This window comes from Diadema setosum, chromosome 1 (genome assembly GCF_964275005.1).
Source record: "Diadema setosum chromosome 1, eeDiaSeto1, whole genome shotgun sequence".
Lineage (NCBI taxonomy): Eukaryota > Metazoa > Echinodermata > Echinoidea > Diadematoida > Diadematidae > Diadema > Diadema setosum.
The window spans coordinates 20,790,239-20,814,874 of NC_092685.1; the positions used below are offsets into that span (position 1 = coordinate 20,790,239).

General features: G+C 38.3%; 1 protein-coding gene across 1 annotated transcript; it reads right to left on the reverse strand.

Annotated features, from left to right (window-relative positions):
• Window positions 1-1,362: 1,362 nt before the first annotated feature.
• On the reverse strand, window positions 1,363-23,806 carry LOC140228179 (zinc finger FYVE domain-containing protein 21-like). Its single transcript, XM_072308479.1, has 7 exons — window positions 23,610-23,806; window positions 15,839-15,889; window positions 11,873-12,041; window positions 10,824-10,896; window positions 10,075-10,202; window positions 5,411-5,538; window positions 1,363-2,477 (listed from the first exon to the last, which is right to left on the reverse strand). The coding sequence occupies exons 1-7, from the start codon at window positions 23,730-23,732 to the stop codon at window positions 2,433-2,435; spliced, it is 717 nt and encodes a 238-aa protein (XP_072164580.1). The 5' UTR covers window positions 23,733-23,806; the 3' UTR covers window positions 1,363-2,432.
• Between the last annotated feature and the right edge of the window lie 830 nt (window positions 23,807-24,636).

A 24,636-nucleotide genomic window follows, 5' to 3' on the forward strand; every position in this document is an offset into this window, starting at 1 on the left:
AGTTGTCTACAGGTAGCCGTATATCCTGCAATAGATTTTCTTGAGACTTGCCTGGCCTAGCAGCAGCAACACACATGAGCCTACACGCCACCTTGATATATTTAGCAGGGAGAATGCCTTGCTCATCACAGGGTACTGAATCTGAATACAGTGGGTAATTTCAAGTTTGGTGTTAGTGTTAGTGTTATCTCAACACTGAGCACCAGCAATAATCCCAAAACAGGAACTAATTCGGTGTTAACAGACTGACCTTGATAGTCTGAATAGTTCCAGTAGCTAAGGTTAAGCTCAGTGCTGAATGACGTCTGCTGAACCAAATTCCACTACTCCTGGGGGGTGTTTCATCAACGTTTTTCGGCGCCGACAACTTGAATCACCATAGTAACAGTCAGTGACCAGAGCATCTCAGCCAATCAAAACCAAGGATTTTGCTGAAATTGGTCAGCGGCGACAGTTGTCGGCGCTGACAAGCGTTGATGAAACACCCCCCAGTTCATGATTTACATGTTATTTCTCTGCTGGTTATCACCAGCCTCTCTGGATTTTTAAATTTGTTATTTCAAGTTTGGGGTTGGCGTTAGAGATGTCATATGCATGAGACCGACATTCATATCCATGGATGCACAAAACACTCTTTAAACATGTAAATCTGTACCTGGGAGCTAAATTAACGTCATCGCATTTTGGAGGTGGTCACAAAATATGTGGCACTTACGTCTTTCTTTAACATCATTTCTCTAAACCAAAGCATTCATGGCTGTCTCTTCTCATATATTGACTAGCACGATCACTTAGCTTCATCATGCAATTTCTGCGCTACTTTGTGATGGTGTGTACACAACATCAGTGTTGGGGATTGATAATCATGATCAGTATCATCTGCGCTAGTCTGACCTTTAGTAAAGGAGCTCGACTAAAGGCAGTCATTTGGAAGATTACACCAGCACTAGCACTAGCACCGAATGTGACATCAAAACATTATGAAACTATCTTTCTCTCAGGGACAAAATTGAAATGCAGATTTTTGAAATATTCATATGCTTGCAAATGGTCCTCAAAAAATGTATCGACAGACCAAGCCATGTCGGTTCTTCACAGCCTGTGTGCATATCATGTGACATACTGGAACATACAAAGTGCTAATATTTCACAAGTACTGTACCAGAAGGAACATGTACATACTAGAGCCAGTTACAATTTTCAGCAGTTTCCAAATAGTTTGCATTTCTAACTTCGATAAACTCTGTACAAAAAGAGACTGCACAAAAGATGTGTTAACACACATCTTTCACAAACACAAAACTAGAACAAGAAAGTGTGTGACAAGTTTGTGTGAGCCTTTTGGGTAAGCTTTACACAACTATGAAGTGGTGGCTACATTATTCATCTTGAGGATTACCTTGTACTACATTTAATAACAACAATTGCTACCTTAAAGTGAATCAATGAGAACAGAACTTCATATACAGAGGGTATTTCTCTATGGATTCATTTTTTTTTTTTTTTTAATGTGTGTGCCACCATTACACATGCTATCACTTATGGGTAATATAGAAAGCACACCTCTTATGATAAACTTCTGCAATGTACAAGATCTGCTTTGAAAAAAAAAAAAAGATACTTGTGAAGGTGCCGTGCAATCAGCTTGGGGCTATATTCACACGAGACATACACTGGGGTCAATGTACATAGCTCAGAAACATCAATCATGAATAACATGGGTGTAATGGGCATATAAACAAGACGATAGGTGACCACAAAATAAGGGCAGTCATGTTTAACATTTCAATCTTCTGGTCTTTCCATAGGGATGCATCAGTTCCTGGGTCAGGGTCATCTTAATATCAGGGATGACACGCTCCTAGAGGCTTGGACAATGAGGCCGGTCTCTTCATGAATAAGAGAAAAGTAAGATAAATAAGGACATCTAGTTCATCCATTTCAAGCCTTCGCTGGTCCTACCATTAACGATCACGAAAACGGTACTTCGGTAGATATCACAATGAGTGTGCGTCCACATCGAGTGCGATAATAATCTGCAGCTAGTTTTGTATGTACACTCATAAAAAATATATATGAACATTTTTTTCTTTCTTGATCTTCTTTGTTACATAAACATACGTAGGCAGAGCTTGACACAGTTTGATGACGACGCAAGAGGTGCTCTAAGTGCGAAGTGAAGACCTGCGTTGCAAAGCAGGCAAGATGCTGCTAGGATGTAAAGCGGTCCGCGGCTCGAAGGCATGGCAACAGTGGATACGAGGAGGGGGGGGGGGGGGGAGGGAGTGCGGCTCGCTGGTTTCATATCTGCAAACCACATTCGGCTTCTCAAGACGGAGTGGACAATACAGTCACACCAGTCCAATCACCAATACTGAGTTAAAACTGTCACATGTTTCTCTCTTGTTTCCATGGCAACCTTCTCCTGTAGACTACGGCTGCTCCTTCACCCTATTTTCAGCCAAGAGCTTGAAGGCCTGCTCGAGAAAAGCAATAATGAAATTAATGGTTTACTTTTCACATCTTACCACTCAAGCAACAGATAATTATACAAATGACAATTCCTGCTTAATTAAAAGCACAATTTTGACAGAAGACTCATTAAAAGTGTTAGAAGAGTACATATTACCTCCCCAACTCAACTGTCCATACAGTAATGACATAATCTTGATATTTACACTTCTCACTCTGATGGAAAGAGGTAATATGAATGTCTTATTGAGCAATATTATGTGCTATCATGATGTCCCCCCAAACAAAATAATTTGTCCCTCTGATTGGACACAAAATGGATGTCACCTATATGTATATGAGAGAGTCACAACCCGCACATGTAAAAGAAACTGCTTCATTCATTCATCATAAAGAGCATGGCGCATAATCCTGTGACGTGGTCCACCCAAAGTACAGTAGACCTCGCTTAAGTCGACATCGCACAAGTCGACAACTCGCTTAAGTTGACACGATAAAAAAGTCCCGATTTTTGCCTTTGTTATTCCTTGAAAATTTCCTCGTCTTAGTCGTCATTTATAAGCCAACAACTCGCGTAAGTCGACGTGATTTTTCAGTGCCAACTGAGCTGAAATATGTGTTAATTCCCTCGTCTAAGTCGACATAATTTTTCGCTCAAAATCTTACTGCCATTCTCTGAAAAAGAATTGTTTTCCCGCTCCGATTCGCTGCATTTCTACTTGGTAATTCGCTATGCGTCCATTGTCTTGTATACCAGAATAGAAAGGGCATACACTCATTTACACTCGAGTATTACATGTACTACGTAGTACCTAAGGCAGTTCACTTTACCCCTTTTCTCCCACTCGTTATTCTCAAAACGCACACATTTTGTACACCTATGTCCCAGCAGGTATTCATTATCCGAACATGAAATAGGTGTTTTTGTTAATCCGAATATTCTAACGTTAATTATTCCGAAGCAGTATTAGAAACCTGGGCCCTTACTAGAAAAATTTATTAAAATGCAACTAATAATGCAACTCAAAAAATCAAATGCAGGTGTATCAAATCACACGCAACTTTTGCGTTGCTGAAATGACTTGCGTGTGATAATCGTATTAAACTAAACGAACTAAATGAAACTGTACGAACCTGAAACTCAATTGCGTTTAAACGCAACTCTAAAAATCAAATGCAAGTCCATCAAATCACACGCAACGATGTATTTAAACGCAAGAGCGTTGCACAGAAGACTTGCGGTTTTCGTACGAAACTAGAAACTGCGTTTGAAAGCATCTCTATACATCTACGGAAGTGCGTTATTGTTGAAAAGACTTGCATTACTTTTTTTACTTCGTAAGCAAAATCGAAAATTAAACGCAACTCTGAAAACCAAATGCAAGTCCATCAAATCACAGGGAACGCTGAAATGACTTGCGTTTGATAATCATACGAAACTAGAAAATTGTAGGAAACTTAAACTCAATTGCATTTAAACACAACTCTAAAAATCAAATGCAAGTCCATCAAATCACACGGCACGCTGAAAAGACTTGCGTTTGATAACCATACGAAACTAGAAAATTGTAGGGAACTTTTTCTAACTCAATTGCGTTTAAACGCAACTCAAAAAATCCAATGCAAGTCCATCAAATCACACATAGCGCTGTATTCAAACGCAAGAGCATTGCAGAGAAGACTTGCGGCTTTTGTCCGAAACTCGAAACTGCGTTTAAACGCATAAAGATTTACTGAAGTGCGTTATTGTTGAAAAGACTCGCATTATTTTTTATTTCGTAACGGAACTTTCGCCATGACCGAACTTAGTCTGCACTTGCAGGGGAAAGATATCGCAACATTTACACGTTTCAAACTACCGAAACGCATGCTGCTTCCCGAAATGTCAATGAAAAAATGATAACAAATTATTGTTAAAGTTCGCTATGCCGAAGGTTTAAATCTCAGTCCAAAGTTAAATTAGTCCGACAATGGAGAGAGGTTTGTTTTTACGAAGGTTAGTCGTCCGAAAGATGTCGTTTTTGGATGAACAAACTTTTCTTCTTCTTTGTATTTCAGACGGGCCCACACCGTACAGAGCGGTAATGTTGCGAATCGGAGCGTGGGAACAATTCATTTTCAGAGTATGGCAATAGAAATTTAAGCAAAAACAAATATGGTGACTTAGGGAAGGAAAATCCCACATGTTTCAACTCAGTCGGCACTGAAAAATGATCTCGTCAGAATCATACAAAATCACACGCATATCTTCACAGCGACACACTTGAATTTAAATCGCAAAGTTTAATGCAATTTGGGGAATTTGCGTTTGATATTTCAAATCAAGTTTAAAACGTAAAGTGTCTAGAAACGGGTCTAGGTTTCCGATCCCGCTCTCTCAAAATCTCTCTAGAGATTTGGGAAATGTGCGTTGTCGTTACTAACCCGCGCGAGATTTATGCATAAACTAAAACATTATTGTTGCTGATGTCAGTACGCACGTTTTGGCAGCAAAAGGAGTAAGATTTGGGTAGCGATCCGCATCGTGATCGTAATCTTACTCTGTACAGGAGAAATTGGTTTTCATTTATAAGTCGACAAAATGTCGACTTACGCGTAAGTCAACATTCGCGTAAGTCGACGTGTTTTGCTCAGTCCCGATTATGTCGACTTACGCAAGGTTGACTGTACATAAAACTGGACTCTTTGGAAACAAGCTAGTGCAGTGAATATGGGCTATCCATCCATCTTGTTAGATGGAAAATAAAAATGAGCAATAACCATAAAAATCAATACAAAAGTATTTGCATCTTCTTTTGACATTTTGAGATTCAGATTTCTGATGGATTATCTTTTTCTTAAAGTGGAAGGTTGTGTAATTTTTTGTTTTTGTTTTTCTAATGATATGCTCTGCAACCCTAAAAAGCTAGATTTCCCTCCAGTGCACCTGGCACAGTACCTTTTGCAAGGCTACAATCCAAGCCGTGGACTGCTTCTTGGTCGAGTCTTCGTTCACGCTGATTGTGACCTCACGCATCTCATCAATGTACTTGTAGTGGATGGTGACAGCTTTTGGAATGGCATGGCCTGTGAAAAAAAAAGGAAGGGGCATAACAATATCAGAATAGAAATGGCTCCCAAAACTCTGAAAATGAGTTTTTTTTTTTATGACACACTTTCATGTGTACTTCATACCAAGCACATTATGAAGTGTTATGCCCATCACATACGGTTGATGAAGTGTTATCTTTGTCAAAGAAATCAAGAGTAATTCTGTTGTTAATCATACGAGTTTGCTTTCTTTATCACCACTTGATTGGATGTTGACCCTGTACATGGGCTTTCTGTTTTTTTTTCCCATCATATTTTGGTTTGTCCCACTGAATCAACAACTTTTTAGTATTTAAAAGATACTGTATGAATTATCAGTACTACATACTGAGAATGTGTAATGTAATAACATATATGGTGTGATTTCACGACTGGCCTAGATTCATTTAGGGTACTACAGTTATAATCAAACACCAATCGTTTGAAGGTATGAGAGAGCAAGGATAAATCCGTGCACTACATAGCATTTCAAAATTTTTATCTATTCTTATGATACAAAGCTAAGGTTAAATGATGACATATAAATGCATTATCTCACTTCTCAATTTCTCCCAATAGATCCAGGATACATTTAAATATATTTTAAAACAATAACCGGAATGTTCTGTTGATACATACTGTATCTATTCTATCACATGAATGACTCCTCATGAGGAAAAGAAAAACTAGGTCTGCAAATCTATGGAAAAGCCACTTGTTTTATTCTTTTTTTTTAATGAGTAAAGAAAGTAAAAATGGGGGGGGGGTGATTCATAATTTGGTTCAAACAATGTGTAAAATAATTTAGCAATGACATCCTGAACACATGTTTGCTGCAACAATGGCAAGATCCTTTCAAAGAAACTGGATATTGAAGTATGAGATGAAGCACATAGCAAAAGCATGATAACATATCGTCGCTGGGGCGACAAGACCTTGTATCTACAAAATGTCAAATGTTCAGGAGAGCCAAAAAATATGGCGGCCAAACACTGTGGCAGATGGGATAGCCTTTCCTTTGACATGCCATGGTGGCTTCATTTTTAGAGTAAGACAGTTGGGATTTGGACAGGACATCATTTAACCCATTATTTGACTATTAATCTAAAAAAGTCATTTTCACCAAAATAGCAGATACATGGTCTTGTCACCCCAGCGACGATATGTCACATTGGGTCTCTTGTAGTATTTTATGCCAAGTGCCATAAGGTCAAAAATCTAGGGTTTCATGGAAGGAAATCCTGTTTACAGACTGCACACCACATGACTTTTTTTCCCTTTCGTTTCCATCACAAGTACTTGAGGTACATGTAGGCATGCTTTTATAATGCTCAGTGCACTTGAAATCATGAATCTGATGAGCACATACAAAATCAAACAAGAATAAAACTTTGAACTAGCAGACAGTCTCAAATGCAGCTGTTGGCCACAACTTTTTTTTTTTTTAATTTGTAATCAATTAAATTATAATTGGGATTAAAGCCTGTGCTTGATACTTGGAAAGGGAACACAATATCAATGCATAAAAAGTATATGATCTTGAATGCACTATACTAGATTATATGCACGACAAATTCATAATCAGCCTACGTGCAGTTTTATTTCACTGAGGCTGGAGGCGCAGGTAAAACAGAATTGTCATTTTGCATTGCCAGCACAAGAAAAAAACAAACAAGAACAGGATGAAAAAAAAAAAAAAATGAAAATCAGGTCGGCTGCGTAATGGCCATAATGGTAGCATGAAGTGACACTTGCCACCTTGGTCTCTGACTTGGTACCAGAGTGATCTACTATATATAGCACAATTGATGCAGAAAATTGATGCTCACTGAAGGTCGCACTGAATTTTGATGCAAGTTCTCTGGCAGAATGGCAACACAAATCCCTGGAAACCATACATCAATACACACACACACACAAACACACACATACATACACTACACAAGAAACCTAGAAATGTTGCTATGGCGACTGGTATGCCTCCACTACATGCACATTGCATTATCATCCAAATAGGTCCACAGGACATCTTGCCAATGAGAGATGAGAGTCTCTCATGATTGGCAGATACTATCTGGTTGTCGTATACAACACATCAAATGACAATATATTGGGCCATTTCCAAAATACGGAAAACAATAGTGAAATGTTAGCATTTTCACTTGACATCTGACTCCATGACCCAAATCTTTCCCTACAGAATCACTCTGCAGCAAAGCATGTATTTAGAAAGTTGAATTACATGTAAGTTTATTAATTGAGTCATTTTTAAGGTATGGAAAAAACTAAACTGATTTTCTTAAAGGACAAGTTCACCTTCATAAACATAAGGATTGAGAGAATGTAGCAATATTAGTAGAACACACTGAAATTTTGAGGAAAAAATCAGACAATCCGTTTAAAAACTATGAATTTTTGAAGTTTTTGTGCAGTCATCGCTGGATGAGAAGACTACTGCAGCGTATAATGTCACATGAGTACAACAATATAACGAAAATATAAAGAGAATTTCACAAAATTTCATCTTTTGAAAAAAGCATACATTCCCTTGATTCGTTACTAACATATGTTATGGGTAATATCATTCCCCCTGCCTTTAGAAAGAGGAAAGTGAAGTGCTCTTTTATTATGCGAAAAAAAAGAAGAAAATACGTTTTATTTTCTTTACATTTTCTTTATACTGTTGTACGCATATGACATCACAAGCTGTAGTAGTCTCCTCATCCAACAGTTCCCACACAAAAATTTAAAAAATTCATAACTTTTGCATCGATTGTCCAATTTTCCTCAAACTTTCACTGATGTGTTCTACTAATATTGCTGCATTCTCTCAATCCTTATGTTTATGAAGGTGAACTTGTCCTTTGTGTAATACCCAATACATTTTGCTTCCTACTGGTACCTACTTCCTACTGCTGCTAATGTCATTTTTACAGGATATATTACATTCTCATACAATATTCACAATGATGAAGGAAGACTAGTCTTTAACATGGATAAAACAATGCACTGTATGTTGGGGCGTGTGTGCATACAAAAATACAAGTCAGGAGGATTAAGCAAGAAATGTGTAGGGGAATGAACAAGAATGATTACTGAGCTAACCGCAAAATTCCATGTTGAATAATTTATTGCCATTCGAGTGCTCATGCTTGCATCTTTTATTAAAATCATTTGTCTCCTGTGTTTTAAACATGACTCAGGTAAAACCACACCTCACCAATCATTATCCAACAATGTACTGTAAAAGTTGATATTTTCGCGTGACTAATATTTTCGCTTGGCCGGGTAAGAAGAGTTTCGCGTGTTTTTAATTCTGCGGAATCAAGACATCACGCACAGGAACATATGGCAAGCAAAAATATTCGCGTGCTTTTATTTTCGCGTTAGTTTCTGGTTGCGCGAAATGCGTGAAATTTTCCACTTTTACAGTATTCACAAATATTCAGCAAAATTTACAAAAAGGGGCAAAATGCCAGGGGGCAAAAAATATATTATCAATGAAGGGGAGCAGGGGTAATGAAACAATGGTTCATTGAGCAACAGTTGTAACTGGGCTAGATTAATAAGATAATTAATAATGCAAGGGGCTAAATGCAGGTCTTCAATACCAGGTATGGAAACACAAGTACACAAGACTTTCCAGCATTGCACTCGTACAGTGCTTAGGTTAATATTTCAACATGCACAGGGCAGCAACAAGCAAGTAAAACTCACCAAACATTAGGGATGAGCGATGCATAATGACAGCAGTGGAGAAAAGTTATTTTCAAAATGATACCACAAAAATGTGGTAGTGATTATCTTGGGTGATAATAGCAATATCTGATGTGGACATTGACATTACAGTGTGCAGATTCTAGTTCTTTTTTTTTTTTTTTTAAATCCATTAAGAGTTGTCCTTGTTTTGACATTAATGCAACCTTGAATAGCAGATAAGAATATAATATCTGCCTGGCTCGATTGTTCCTTAAATCTTGACAGTATGCTCTGGTAGAATTCATACCATGACAAAACATACAACAAAAACCAAAATTTCTAACTTTTTAGTGGCCCAAACAGGCCTTAACATCAATACTTCAGATGTGTAAACACAGTCTTTCCTACTATCCACAGTTTTCAAAGATGTAAACTTCTGAGTAGTATCGATATCCCCCGCATAATTCATCAATGTATCACAAGTTTAACTTCCATGGAGTGACTATGTGCTTTAACACACATATTTTTTGTGATTTCCCCCACAACACACAAGAACTCATTAGTATGATCTTTGAAAAGAAGTTGGTAATGCTGTGGCATTTCAAGCTAAGATTTACACAATCTTATTTGTATCTTCTTATTAAAGCTTATACCTGAAACTTGCAACAGCCCTGCAATAACAATTTTTTTTTTTTCACATGCAAAACCTCTTAGGTTTGCTGTGCCTATACTTTCCTGCACAAAGGCTGGTTATTCTGTTGTCAACCACTTCAACCATTTCAAGGCTAATGGTGCAGGATCAAATTCTACTTTGACTGGCTCTTCACAACTCACCATTGACATTGGTCTCGACAGTTTGTATCTGAAGGTTCTGGATGCACTGCAGCGCTATGGGATCATGAACCCACACTGTCGGCTTGGTGTTCTCTTTGTCTGGCTTCTCCTCGCTGAACAGCAAATTTCTGTTTGGTTTGGTTGGTTTTTTTTTTTTAAAGAAACATAAAAACAAAACAACAGCAAAAGAGAAAGATGAATAAACAGTGAAACTAGAAAGAGCAGTTTGACTTTAAAAGGTAGATACTCTCCAGTTTCTTTCAAGCATTTTTGAAGTACTGCTGAAAATCTGCTATAAATTTTTCATTTTTCATTTCAACTGATTTTCATATTTCTCACATATATCACAATAAAGTATATAAATCAGAAATTATACAGAACATAATTTAAATGGAACTTCACCGGAAAGTTCAAAAGTTTGTCTTGGTATAAACACAAGGTCTGTATACATGCCAGTTAAACTAAGGTCATTATGCAAAAAAATATGATGGGATCTGTGTAAAAGCAAAAGTAAATCATCATCTACTTATATCATCAATGCTTGCAGTGTTTTCTGAATATATGCCACAATTCTGATTTCCAAGTCTACCATCAACTCTTTAAGGTGAATTTATCCTCACAAACAGCTTGAATGTTATCTGTATCTCTTCAATTGCTCATATATGTTGCTTTGATACCATCTTTCTTGATTGTGATTGTGCAGAGAATGTGTATTTTATGGCTTGTGGAATGCAACTGGATCTCCCTACCTGTGATTGGACGTCAGCTTGCAGAAACTGGTGGTGTTGCCTTCTTGAGGGCTCATGATAGAGAAGTTGCTTCCTGTAGAAAAGAAAATACTCAAACATATCAAACTTTCATGCATTTCTCATTAAAAAAGTAACGCTGTTCATTCATTGTTCACTGGATCAGGGCTAGTCATACAGCACTGTGCGTATGGGGATAGTTACTTGAAAGCTCCAACTTTTTGGACACATCATGAGAAGAAGTTGTGTGGAAAAGACTCTTATTTAGGGGAAAGTGGAAGGGGAAAGGAGGCCAGGGAAACCAGTAACAACATGGACTGAAAACATAAGGAATTACACAATGACAAGACGTAACTGCTCCGCTGCATCCCATCAAAGAAATAGATGGAGAAGGCTGGCATGAGCTCGTCTCTGTCACAGCAATGCATACCAATATTTGTGCTAACTGAAATAATGATGATGATATTGGTTCAATGACAACTGATATAATGTGTGCCTTTAAAAACCCACTTGGCTACTAGACTGCTAGCCCTGGATAACTAAAATGCACTGTCGAGAACATGTACAATGAATTTGCAACATATATTAGCCTTACACAGTAGGCAGAATATCAAGTAGTGGTTTAATCCCTGGACTTCTTGAATAAGGTATAAGTATCTAAAGAGGGATAAATATAAGTGGCCATGAACCTCTGGTTTGAAAAATCATCAACACAAATCGTCAGGTGAGAATGATAAGAGTGTTAAGCTGCCTCAAACAAGGTGGCTTTAGTGGCACCTTAACGCCTTTAACATTCTCAGCCAACGAAATGTCTTTTGTCCTTTTGTAAAGATATCTTCTTCACATGATTTTTTTTTTTTAAAGCGTCCCCCCCCCCCACCCCCTGTAAAAACTCCCAAACAAACGCACAAACTATCCAAGTATTCTATACACAGTTTGAACATACATGTACACTCAAATGGTTACCCATACCCCAACCATTACCTTGCCTATCAGTTAATTTACAGCAGTTTCTTCCTACTTAGAAGCTACTCGGGTTATAAGAAACCCACCATTCATCAGTGCCTTCAGATGCTTGTTGAAGAATTCATTCTCCTTCCGCGTGAAAATGGCGCAGTCCTCACAGAGCCGGACAGGGTCGACAAAGTTCATGCGGGGGAGGGGGACCTTCGAGGAGCAGCAGGGCCCGCAGAAGCATTTTCCGCATCGTCGACAATGGTGCTGCATGAGATGAAAATGCGCAATATGTGTGACAGGAAAATACACCATAATAAATGTTGAGCAACTGACATCACCAGCACAAGATAAATGTATTCATTTTAGTACAGCACTATGAAATCATTATTTCAAGTCTGCAAAAGATAAAACAGAAGAGTATCTTTACGCCAGGAAAGGGTTTAGTGAGAGAATAAATTTCTGTTCTTTTCATCTCAGTGACATCTTCTTTGATGAAAGAAAATGACCTTCGTTTTCCTCCATTACCTTCACTAACTTTTTTTCCAATCAGTTATGTTGAAAGGGCATTTGGTTGTGAATTTTATGAAATTAGCTGAGTAAGGATGTACATTATACAGCTCTGTAGAGCACTTGACCTAGCTGGCAGTTTACAGAAATGTGATTGAATCTTCAAAGATTAACATTTGAGAATGATGGTCATATACAGAGTGAAAACATCTGGTTTTAAAGCATTCTTTCCAAATACATGAACCGAGATTATTGAAAACATCAAATCTACTTTGCTTTACACATTGAATATTTTTCAGTTGTGATGCTACTAGGACCATCTGGCATGCATAAAACAATCACGGTAAACAAAAGAAAAGCTAGGGGCAAAAGTTGATAAGATTAAGGCACATATGGCCACAGATTATCATGTTTGCTTTTCTAAGCTTTATCTCAATGAAATCAGAATGGGTTAAAGTCTACAAACTCTCCTTCATTGTGTCCACCCTGAAACTTTGTCAAAACGCAATTCTTGTTGCTACATTCATTCGCCAATTTCCCTGTTTTTACAAATCATGCAGATGTTATCGTATCTACAATCTTGTAATTAGAACTGCACATTAAACTACAACAATTGAGCAAACTATCATAAATGCTTGAATGACTTATCATGAATCATTTACAGTTTTACACACAAGAAAATGTACAAAAACATGGACCTCTTAAATAGTATTTGCAGCTTTTCACATCAGTCTACAAATCTGTGTCGCATAGATTAAATTCCTGAATAAGAGGTTGAATAAACAGATAATTTGATTAGATTTCTCATTAAGGGGTTAAATAACAAGATTTTTTTTTTGTCTGATGAGTAAGAATTGCCATCAACAGATATCACATACAGACATAAGATATTCTGTTTTGTTGCAATGGGTTAATCTTTTTTCTTCATTTAGTATAACATTTCTTTGTGGCTCATAACATCTGAGAGTCATGAAAGTAATGATCTAGTTTATCTATCTCATTCCTGATAACAGAAAAATCAGTCTGAAATAGGCTTTGTAAGATATTAAAACACAGAATGAATCCCTTCACCCAGAGAAACAGGTTGTCTATGATGTACTTGCTGTGCATAGTACACATAACTTCTTTCTCTGACAAGCCTCCCGGCCTTCTACATCACTCCCCATCTCAGCTCCAGATTCCGTGAAGAAGAAAAGATGGTGACGGAAATCTCGGAGGCATTTCCACAAATGCCAATTTTGTGGATGATAATCAAGAAAAGTGCACCAGACCCAGCAATAGCCAGCATGGCATAAAACATTCTCCCTGGAGTCAGTCAGTGACTGTGAGTGCTACGTTCGCTAACACTAATGGTCCTCCGATGATGGCGGCATCTCAGCTTACAGATGCTTGGACCAGAGCATTACAATACATCACTGAATCTTCCTGACTTTTAAAGGTACGCGTGTGTAAAAAAGCCGGCATTTGGAAATCTCTATGGAGGTGGGTTTGGGGAAAAGTATATCATGTTACCTCTACTATATTTGGTGGACATGACGATATTGATATTGTCTGTGCTGCAATATTGATATTTTCACATTCACACTTTTTCTGTATTTTTTTAGTATTGTTGACAAAATGCTTATATCACAACAGCTAACAAAAGTTTTTATTCAGCATATATGAATTTTGGATAAATACGTTACTTGTAATATTGCTCACGGAGTGATCAATATCTACAAGCTCTGCTTTTTAGTGCCAAGACTCTTTTCCATTGCTTTATTTACCTCTAAATGTCACTTTTTTGCAAAGTATGCATTGTTGGGGTTTTTATAATAAATTCATTGAATTGAATTGAATATATGTAAGTCTAATATGTCTACTTTAAATCATCCAGCAGGGAAATGTTTCTCAACATTATCGGTAACACACATTTATTGCACTCTGCATGATGAGATTTTAATGGCAGTAAAAAAATACCCTTCATGTGCAAGAAGCACATTTTTGTATCTCTATTTGAACTGAAGCACTGACATTATCGTCAGGTTGATTAAAAAAAAATCTTCCATCTATTTATTCCTTTTTACCTACATGGGTGGTGTCAGATTGGACACTTCACACTTTGTGCAGTTAATTGCAGCGAATAATTTGTCGCTATTCTGTTGTTGGCTGTAAAACAGCAGCAAGGTCACAACATGATGTAAATGAATAGAAACAAGAAACACATACACACACATATATATATATATATATATATATATATATAAAATATACATATTACATATCGTTTTCTTGGGGTAGCTGTATGGAGCACTCAGCATAATGCCGTATGTAAAAAAAAAAAACAACAACAACAACAACAACAACAACAACCAACAACATTGCCAGTACACAATCTCTTAGAAGTAGTACAATAAACTTTGCTATGGCAATCAAACAATGATACATATTGCAGCATGAGCCATCTAAACCAATACACGCATCCTCTGAGATTCGCTCCTGCAAATGAGTTTTTTTAATTGCTCATAGAACTGTAAAATCATGGTAAATCAACCATACTTACTTTCTCTAATTGTCTGTGTCTCTCTAAAACACACACATACAGCTGTACAATATGTACTCTTCAGATATATATAAATTTCAGAAAAGCGAAGAGGAATCAGGAATATTTGATCTACCGTACACCATAATTTTAATGTTTCTGTGTGCATGTGGGGTGGGGATGTGCTCCCTATTATGTGATCTAATCAATGAAAGTGGGCATTCTTTCATACACAGGCACAGGTTGTTAATGTGAATCCATGATATTAATACCATGTCTCGCACTCTATCTTTCGCAGACAAATGAATGCACAAACTTGATATAACCTGTAGACAAGTGAGGATGGCTCAGGGACATTGCAATCTGTTGTAACATCACTATATTTCATGAAATGGATTTGAAAGTCTCACAATAGCTACATTCAAGGGCCTTTGACCATTCTGATATTTCTGTAAAGCCTTTTATGTGATGACTTCATGAAATGGACCCCAGGTTTCATAGGAATCAAGTTTAAAAGGATTAGCAAAACATGCTATATTCATAAATGACTATATTCAGTTGAATGGCAGTGAACTACACAAAAATGGATCGCGCACATCCAGAGACTCCAACCCCAAGCACTTTCTTATCTGGAGATTCTCCCGCCTGAAACCCCTAGCGAAAGGGAGGCTCCAACTTGATATGCGCGAAGCGTGAAATGATAGGGTTCTAGATGCTCTCTCGTGCAATCTAAGGCTTATTTTTTTCAATGTACTACGTAACACACTAAGTAAGAAATCATTTCAAGCGGGAGACACAGAGCCAGGGCAAGAGAAATTAGATCTCAAGCGGGAGAACGGGAGATTTTGCAAAAATGGGCTTTCGGCGGGAGATCTCCCGTCGAAAGCGGGAGAGTTGGAGTCTCTGCACATCAAGGAGTAGAGCTAACATCATACTCCACATATGTAATGCGCAGAAGAAGATGCATATTGTGGAACAATTGTGAAATTAAACACCAGCACATAAACAGTAAACATATCTAACATGAACTTACCCTTCTTTTCACAAGGTCATACTTGGCCTGGCATTTCATGCAGTACAAACACTGAAAAATAAGATAAATACAGAAGCATGAGTGTCAGAAAGAAAACTAAATAAAATTTCTACAAACACCAATATATCACTATGAATGATTTGACAAAGCATGAATGTTTTCTTCAATCCTAACCACCTGATGGCACTGATTATCACAACACAATAACAATATTTATAATAGTTTCTGTACAAGACCAAAAAAAAAAAAGATTACATAATGTCAACAATATTGTTTATTCATAATGTTCTCAACATGGAATTGATCTTGGCCAAACATACAATGTGCAAACACGAGCAAGTCTGATAACAACAAATCAGGGTAAAACAATGTATTAAGTCTACCACTATCAAATTAGGAAAAACACACACACACACACAAACAAAAAAACATGCTAAGTCTATACTCTTAAATCCTGATACTAGTAGTTGAAAATAAGCAATAAAATCAGAAATCTTAACTCAGCACTTCAATACAAAATGTATGATATTCTCAATTCCATCCATACTTTGGGTACCTTTCACTGAAGCTACAATGAATGTATGGCAGAGACTCTTTCCGGCCTGCAGCATATAATTTGAGTGATATTCAGAATGCAGTCTCATTCTGTACGGCACTAATCACTATGTCTGCACTAATTTGTGCCATATCCCTAAAGAGCACACTCTCATATTCTGACTGCCTAAAGGTGTGACAATAATCAATAACAGTAAACACACAATCACACACACACACACACACACACACACACACACACACACACACACACACACATAATGGCAATCCAAGGCAGTGGCTTTAACTTCCTGCTAAGGATGAAGATGAGAGCACGTCTGGATCCTGTACCCCCCCCCCCCCCCCCATCACCTCACTTCTTCAGTCCACCACTTCTACACATCATTCAGTAAGGCAATGGTGCATATTGGCAGCTCTTCAGAGACACTTGCAATTAACTGCCACTCCATCTTCAGGCTATTTTTAAAGTCAGCAACCAGCTACTATTTTGGGCAGCAAGAACTGCAAGAGAGCGCACCCTCGGCCGCCCTAGTCTGCAAAAAATCAAAGCTTTCAAGGCAGTCTTTAAGTGACAGAATTGCAGTCTACAGCTCACTGGAGAATGATACGCTGATTACCAAATGAGAAACCACTACTTCAATCGAAATGATCAAGCACCACAAAAGCACAAGATCATTATGTCCACATGACGAGCCAGGGAAAACCTTGTGATGTGGTGCTTCAATCCTTGCTGGCACACTTTATTTCGTCAAGAGTCTAAAGATGGTCAAGAAAAGCATCATTTTACATATAGCGAGAGTGTGCAAGCTGTCCCTGAACGATCTGTCCCCAAAGCTGGCAAGTTTGGCAGGAAGAAGATGACCACAGTATCTCCTAAAACGTTCATTGGAGAACATCCTTCATCTCGGGCATTCTCATGTAATAGACTCAGGTACAGCAGCTGAAGATGAGTACAGGAAACACTGATACGTGTAAAAGTTACACTTTTTAAAAATCTTGGTGTGAAAATTCAATATGGATGAAAAAGTCTGTGCATGTCATCATCTCTTGCTGAACTGAGCCCTTTATATCAGTGTTACTCGTTGAACTGGGCATTTTCTGTCTGTAACAACATCAGTCAAATATACCATAATCACATTCAATGAAGATTTCTGTATCCCTACATGTATGTATTGCACAGTTTCCGGATATAATATTCTTTGTAAGGCTAGTTTAATAGTGAGTGACTGAATTTGCAATTGTGAAAAAAAGAATTGTTATTACCCTTTTCAAGAGAAAAGTGAACACTTCTTACCTTGGGAAACAATCTATCAGGCATAAGTGTTACAGGAGGTAATGTTGTTAATTTTTGCAGATACCAGGTATCAGTTGTTTTTGTAAGTTGTTACTTTTTACAGATATCAGTTGACTCAAGAAATTTGCAGCAATCAACAAAAATAAATGTATGGCACATTCAGTAATCAGTATGGCAATGACAATAATGTTGTTGGGCTGTATCCTGAAAACGCTACACTCTTTCTGTGCCAATAAGTCGAAAGTGCACAAATTTTATACATACAGTGTACGGAATCCCTAAGGAGAGGAATTTGTTTGGCACACAGTCTTGATGGACCTACAAGATTTTCCTGTGTCACTAATCTAAAAAAAAAAAAGAAAATGTAATATTAAACATTCTGTGTATATGAATTCAGTTGGTATTTTGAAATAACCTATGAACTATAATCTGTCCTAAAAAATCATGACAAAACATAATTGCTAAAGTCTAATTGTGGAGAATAACACAGAAGCAGCAAGATTCTCATTGCACAATCTGTAAATAGGCATGGTCTGCATGATTGGTGAAATTACAGCTGTATGGACCTCATTCAATTCCAAATAAAGGTTAAATGATGAATCATCTAAAACAAAACAAACAAAAAACCCACACATACAGCATTAATGATCATAAATCATAAATGTTCAACACACTACACAGAATACTGTAGGTACTTATGAGAAATACTATGCAGTACACACGTACACTGTACAAACACACACACCGCCTCTCTCTCCCTCTCTCTCTCTCTCTCGGAAAGGATACGAATTGCATGAAAATACAAGGAAAAGTAGAAATTACGCGGTGCGTAATTGTATGTCCCCGCCGGAAGTAGCATTTTGTAGCCAATGTACAATACAGGTCAAAAATCAAGGTCAAAGGTCAAAGAAGTCAAAGGTCAAATTCTGTGTAGAAGTTTTGAAGCCCTCACCTAGTGCCATCACATAAAGCAAACAGAATCGAAATCGGGTTAGAAATGGCGAAGGAGTAGCATTTTGTAGCAAAATGTACAATACACTTATACAGGTAAAAAAATCAAGGTCAAAGGTCAAAGAAGTCAAAGGTCAAAATTCTGTGTAGAAGTTTTGAAGCCCTCACCTAGTGCCATGACATAAAGCAAACGGAATCGAAATCGGGCTAGAAATGGCGAAGGAGTAGCATTTTGTAGCAAAATGTACAATACAGGTCAAAGGTCAAGGTCAAAGGTCACAACTGAAATTCTGTGTAGAAGTTTCAAAGCTCCCATGTAGTGCTATCATATAAAGCAGACAGAATCAAAATTGGCTCATAAATGACATAGAAGTAGCAAATTGAACATTTTGATCACACACGGACGCACGGACACACGGACGGACACACACACGGACACACACACGTACGGAGCCCGTTTCATAGTCCCCTGCTCGAACTCGTTCGGCGGGGACAATTAATCATTAACAAGCATGTCACTGGTCAGCAATGACACAAAGGGCATTTCAGCATGTGCAGACTCATGAGTGAAGAAAAAAAAGAACACTCACAAAAATATTTGAATACCCTTTTATTTCAAAAGCTGAAAATTTTGAGCTACATAAATTCTCTAAAGATAGCTTCAGGTTCTCATGGACCTACTGTACAAGCACCCATTGTTTCTTGGTACCAAAAGTGAAAGTTACATTGAAGGAAATGTACATTTGAAGGAAAAGGAAGGCATGGAGTCAACATTTTATGTGAATCTTGACTAATATCATCTGGGTTTTGAATACTGTATTTAAAGGTCACCATCCCAGTTGGCATGGACAAACCACCTCTATACAGATATATGCTTCTGAAGCCACAAAGGTCTGCACAAATACTGCATTGAGTGGTACCGGTAAACTGATGGTTAACTTCTTTCTTTTTTCTTTTCTTTTTTTAAATCAACAACTCAAGAAAACAGTCTCCTGGAATACAAATGCACGCCATGTCATCTGCAAGGTGAAAATAATAATAAAGATTTTTTTTTTTCTGAAAACAGACTTTTCTTAATGATTTCATCATTGCGAATTGCAATTATCATTTATAAATTCAACCACTTGTGACATTGTCTCACAAGTCCCGCTTTGCAAAATGTCATTGATGTACTCAGTAAAGTGTGTACATGTTGCAAATGTATGTTGTTGAGGTTGCTTGCAGACCTAACTCCTTCAGACCTATACGTACATGTACCAAGTCTCATGCATTAGGAATGACAGTCATGCCTCATATTAAAAAAAGAAGAAGAAGAAGGAGAAGAAGATGAAGATAACAAAAAGAATCCCTTTCTAAACCAGAAGGTGTACTGGTAGACTAGATGACCATGGCCATGAAGAAAATGGAGAACGCTGCTGTGAAAATACACAACGTGCAACATTGAGCAACAAGAACTAGACTGGTGAATCCCCTCCGACGTCTGCAATATGCATAGTGCTGCTTGAACACCTAAAGCTACCTTCACTGGCTTACAGACGTCACAGATCAGACGTGATACAAACCTACAAAATTGCACAGGGAGTAGATAATCTCCAGTCAACTGACTTTTCATCTGGCAGCAAAAACAAGGGGACATCGATCTAAAATTTTGAAGAAGCATGTCACATTAAAGTTGGGGCAATCCTCTTTATCTCAAAGAGTGATAACAGAATGGAATAGTCTACCATCTTATGTAGTAGAGACCTCTACAAGTAACACATTTGAAACAAATCTTAAGAAAAGTTGGGCAATTATGATAGATGACTTATGCACAAATTAACCATCTTTAATGGTGGTAAGAAGCAAACAAGTTTGGTATAACTTGAAGCCCACTTCTAAGGTATGATTTCCAAAGTACATTGTATGAAGGCAATGTGAAGAGGCTTATGAACAGTCTATTATATTAAACATGCACCAGATCACACAATTTACAGATTAAAAACAAAGCTCCTTACCAAGGGAAGGGAAAACCCCCTTCGATGACCCCCACCTCCCACTGTTTTGCTCCCTCAGACAGTTCTAATGCACCTAAAAATCCCACCCCAGCTGCTCTCCAACTTCAGCATCTCTGCTCCTTGTTGATGACAAAACTTGAAATGCCACAGAAAAAACGTGCTGTTGTTTCCTTTACTGTATGGTACTAACAGTGGAAATTTTTGCATTGTAGAAATTTTTGCGCATTTCGCATTCAACCAGAAACTAGCGCAAAAATAAAAGTGCACACAAATATTTTTGCTTGTCATGTATCTATAACTACATGTGTGTAATGTCTTGATACGGAGGAGTTAAAAACATGCGAATCTGATCTTACTAATTCTTCAGAGCACGAAAAATAACTTGCACAGAAATGTCCACTTTCACAGTAATCTGATGCCATGATTCGCTTCTTTGTACCAGTATGTCCAGGGATATTAAGTATATTCCAAGACACTGTCAAGGCAGCACAAGCATATTTTTTCATCATTGGTTGGCTGGTTATGCCAATCAACAATGAGTCACATGACTGACATGGGTCATTATGAGCCAAGTACCTGGCCCTGACATGATTTTATACTCGTAACATCTTGTGGTATTACATTAACTTTACAAGTACCAGTACGGAAACTCTGGCAGTCTGTATCAAGTAGTATATATATCATTGATCAAAACAATACAAAGCGCAACCACCTCTAGTCCATAAAGTGTGAGCCATTACAGGACCACTGTCATGAAAATCAATCATATCCCTACACCTATGATTTTCGCTTTGGGAAGCATAATAGACTCTTCCTCATATTGGCCCTAATTCATGAAGGTGGTACAATTTAAACCATGGTTTATGCAAATTTCTTCTGCATAAATACAGGTCTATGCCCTACGGTTGACAGACTGCATTCGCCAATAGACATCCGGTAACAAACCTGCACTGATACATGCATGTCAAAGGTACACCTAGATTTCATGTTTATTTTAGACCATGGTCTAAACTCTAAGTTGAAACCACTTTTGTGAATTTGGGCCACTGTGTACGCACACGACACACACACACACTCACCCACTCCAGTGACAACTGAACATGTGACCTCTGAAGATCGAGTCACTGTGTGCCCTCTCTGCAGTCACTTGCTTAAAGGACAAGTTCACCTTCATTAACACAAGGATTGAGAGAATGTAGCAATATTAGTAAAACACATCATTGAAAGTTTGAGGAAAATCGGACAATCCGTTCAAAAGTTATGAATTTTTGAAGTTTTTGTGCAGTCAGCGCTGGATGAGAAGACTACTGCAGTGTATGATGTCACATGCGTACAATATAAGGAAAATATAGAGAGAATTTCACAAAATTTCATCTTTTGAAAAAAGTACACATTCCCTTGACTCGTTACTGACATGTTATGGGTAATATTATTCCCATTGCCTTCAGAAAGAGGCGAGTCAAGTCCTCTTTTAATATGCGAAAAAAGTGAAAATATGTTTTTTCTTTACATTTTCTTTATACTGTTGTACTCATATGTCATATATGACATTGTTGTTTTGTGTTTAGTGGCGTTTTCCATTCTCTTTAGAATATTTACGCCAAGCACTGCTCTATAAATTTCTTTTCCCTTTATCATTCTTTGTCTTTCACAAAAAGGAAAATATTGTAATTCTTCTCTCACTCATATGACATCACGAGCCTTAGTAGTCTCCTCATCCAGCGGTTCCAACACAAAAGTTTAACAAATTCATAACTTTTGCATCGATTGTCCAATTTTCCTCAAACTTTCACTGATGTGTTCTACTGATATTGTTGCATTCTCTTAATCCTTATGTTAATGAAGGTGAACTTGTCCTTTAACAAAGCTAGAACCTGTGGCTGTGTCCAGTCAGTGGCTGCAAAAAGGTCACAATGTCATGGCATCTATAGACCAATTCTGTGAGGCGGTTTGTGTATTATGGCATGGTCAGCGCCATTACTACGGTGTCCCGGCCGACCCCAACCCCCTCCCTATAGCATGCCCACGGAATGAAAAACTGATGCACGGTTGTTTTAGCCAATAGGCGTCTCGTACTGAGTGCACGAACGCTCGCTTAATGCGCAAACCTTTGTTACAAGTGCGCATACTCCTGCTACCCTAAGTGTGCGATAAACATGTTGCCCGTGGGGTGGGGGAGAGGAGGGGGGGGGGGTAGGCTGGGACACCGCAATTTGAGCTAATGGCTGCGCCCAGTGTCACAAATTGTCTGCTGCCCTCAACGAACCCGAATCGGTCTATAGACAAATTTACTTGATCTATTCTGATTTTGCTGCCCAGTTCACCCACACAGGCACAGCCTCACACTAATACCCCTTTCATAAACTCAATAATGCGGATAATATCCGCAACATTTGGTCGTAAAATCGGAGCGGGGAAAGAATAATGCGCTTTATTTCGACCCTTCTATTATCCGCATAATAGCAGCATCGGGACCAGATTTGGAGTTTATGAACGCAAACCCAAATAATGCGGATAATTGCGGGGGTGCGGTCAAACGTCACCTGTCTTTCCCGCAGGAGGGACGTGTGCAGTCACCATGACGATTATCCGCCTTTTTCAGGACGGGCGCTCGTAAAAATAATGCGGATTATTTTCAGAGTTTGTGAACGCATTTTTTATTGAATTGTCCGCATTATTCTTATGCGGATAATAGGAGGATGAGTTTATGAAAGGGGTAGTGTCTATAAGTCACAGGTTCAGTTGGCCGATGCTCAGCGACAGTTGCCATTTGTGAAATATCTTGCGAAATAGACTCTATCGTGCCCCATATCGTATGAAGCTTTCCTTTATACTGACTATCAACCCGTTTCGACCCTGATTAATATTAGATCTTTCGACTTGGGACAGCTTTGAAGGGTCAAGATACTTTTATTACTTGTGTAGTAAACAGTTGTTCATCAGTCCCTGATCACACTGAGGCAGCGCTGCATCTTACCTGCTCGTCTGGAATCCATGGAGGTTCTTGAATTTGAAAGGGACTTGTGTCCTTTTCCTCGACGCTTACCATGCGAAGCCCGCTCTTGCTCCTTACTAACTTCTTACCAGATGTAGCCATCATATTTTGGGCATTATGGAACCAGCAAAGACAAAAGATAACAGAGGTAGAGGAGGCACTTTTCGCCAACTAACCGAACTGTAGTCAGCTGGCTTGTGTACAACGTTGGCTGCTACGGTACTATCCCTTTCGTTCTCGAGCTCCCGTGTACTGTGTTCGATGTACATTGTACGTAGCGGATAGAGAATGCATGCATGTGCACCGAGTGAGTGAAGGCGAGGCACACACTCTGCGGCGAAACCGGAGACGTAGACTCGACTTCAGCTGTGCGTGCGAGCCATGGTCTGTGGTGCGAGCACCTCCCCTTTTCCTCCTCCTCCTCAAAAGACAGCACGCAGTTGTTTACGTTTTGGAGCTCAGTTTCGGCACTGTCGAGTATACCGCCCTCTACGATACATAATAAATCAGCGTTTATCATCATCATCCACATTCTCCTCCTCCTCCTCCTCCTCCTCCTCCTCCTGGGCCCCGTCTTAATAAAGACTTGTGATTGATTGATTGATTTCTATCACAAGTTTTATAAGACAGGGCCCTGGTGTTATGACCTCCTCCTATTTAAAGGGATCGTACAGTTTTGGTTGAGACCTAATTTTAGGTTTCTAACCCCATGATTTTTTGGTGAGATAATGAGAAACCTCTTATGAAATATGAAAGAGCATGTAATTCTACGAGGAATTCAACGTTTATTTGATGAAAATTAGTTTTGAAATGGCTGAGATATCCAAAAAAGAGCGATTCTAATAAAGTGTGGAACCCACACTTTATTACGATCGCTTTGTTTTACTTTGTTTTTGGATGTTTTAGTCATTCCAAACCCGATTTTCATCAAATAAACTTTGAATTCCTCTCAAAATGGTATGCTCTGTACTATATCATAAGTGTTTTCTTGCTATCTTGCAAAAAGTTA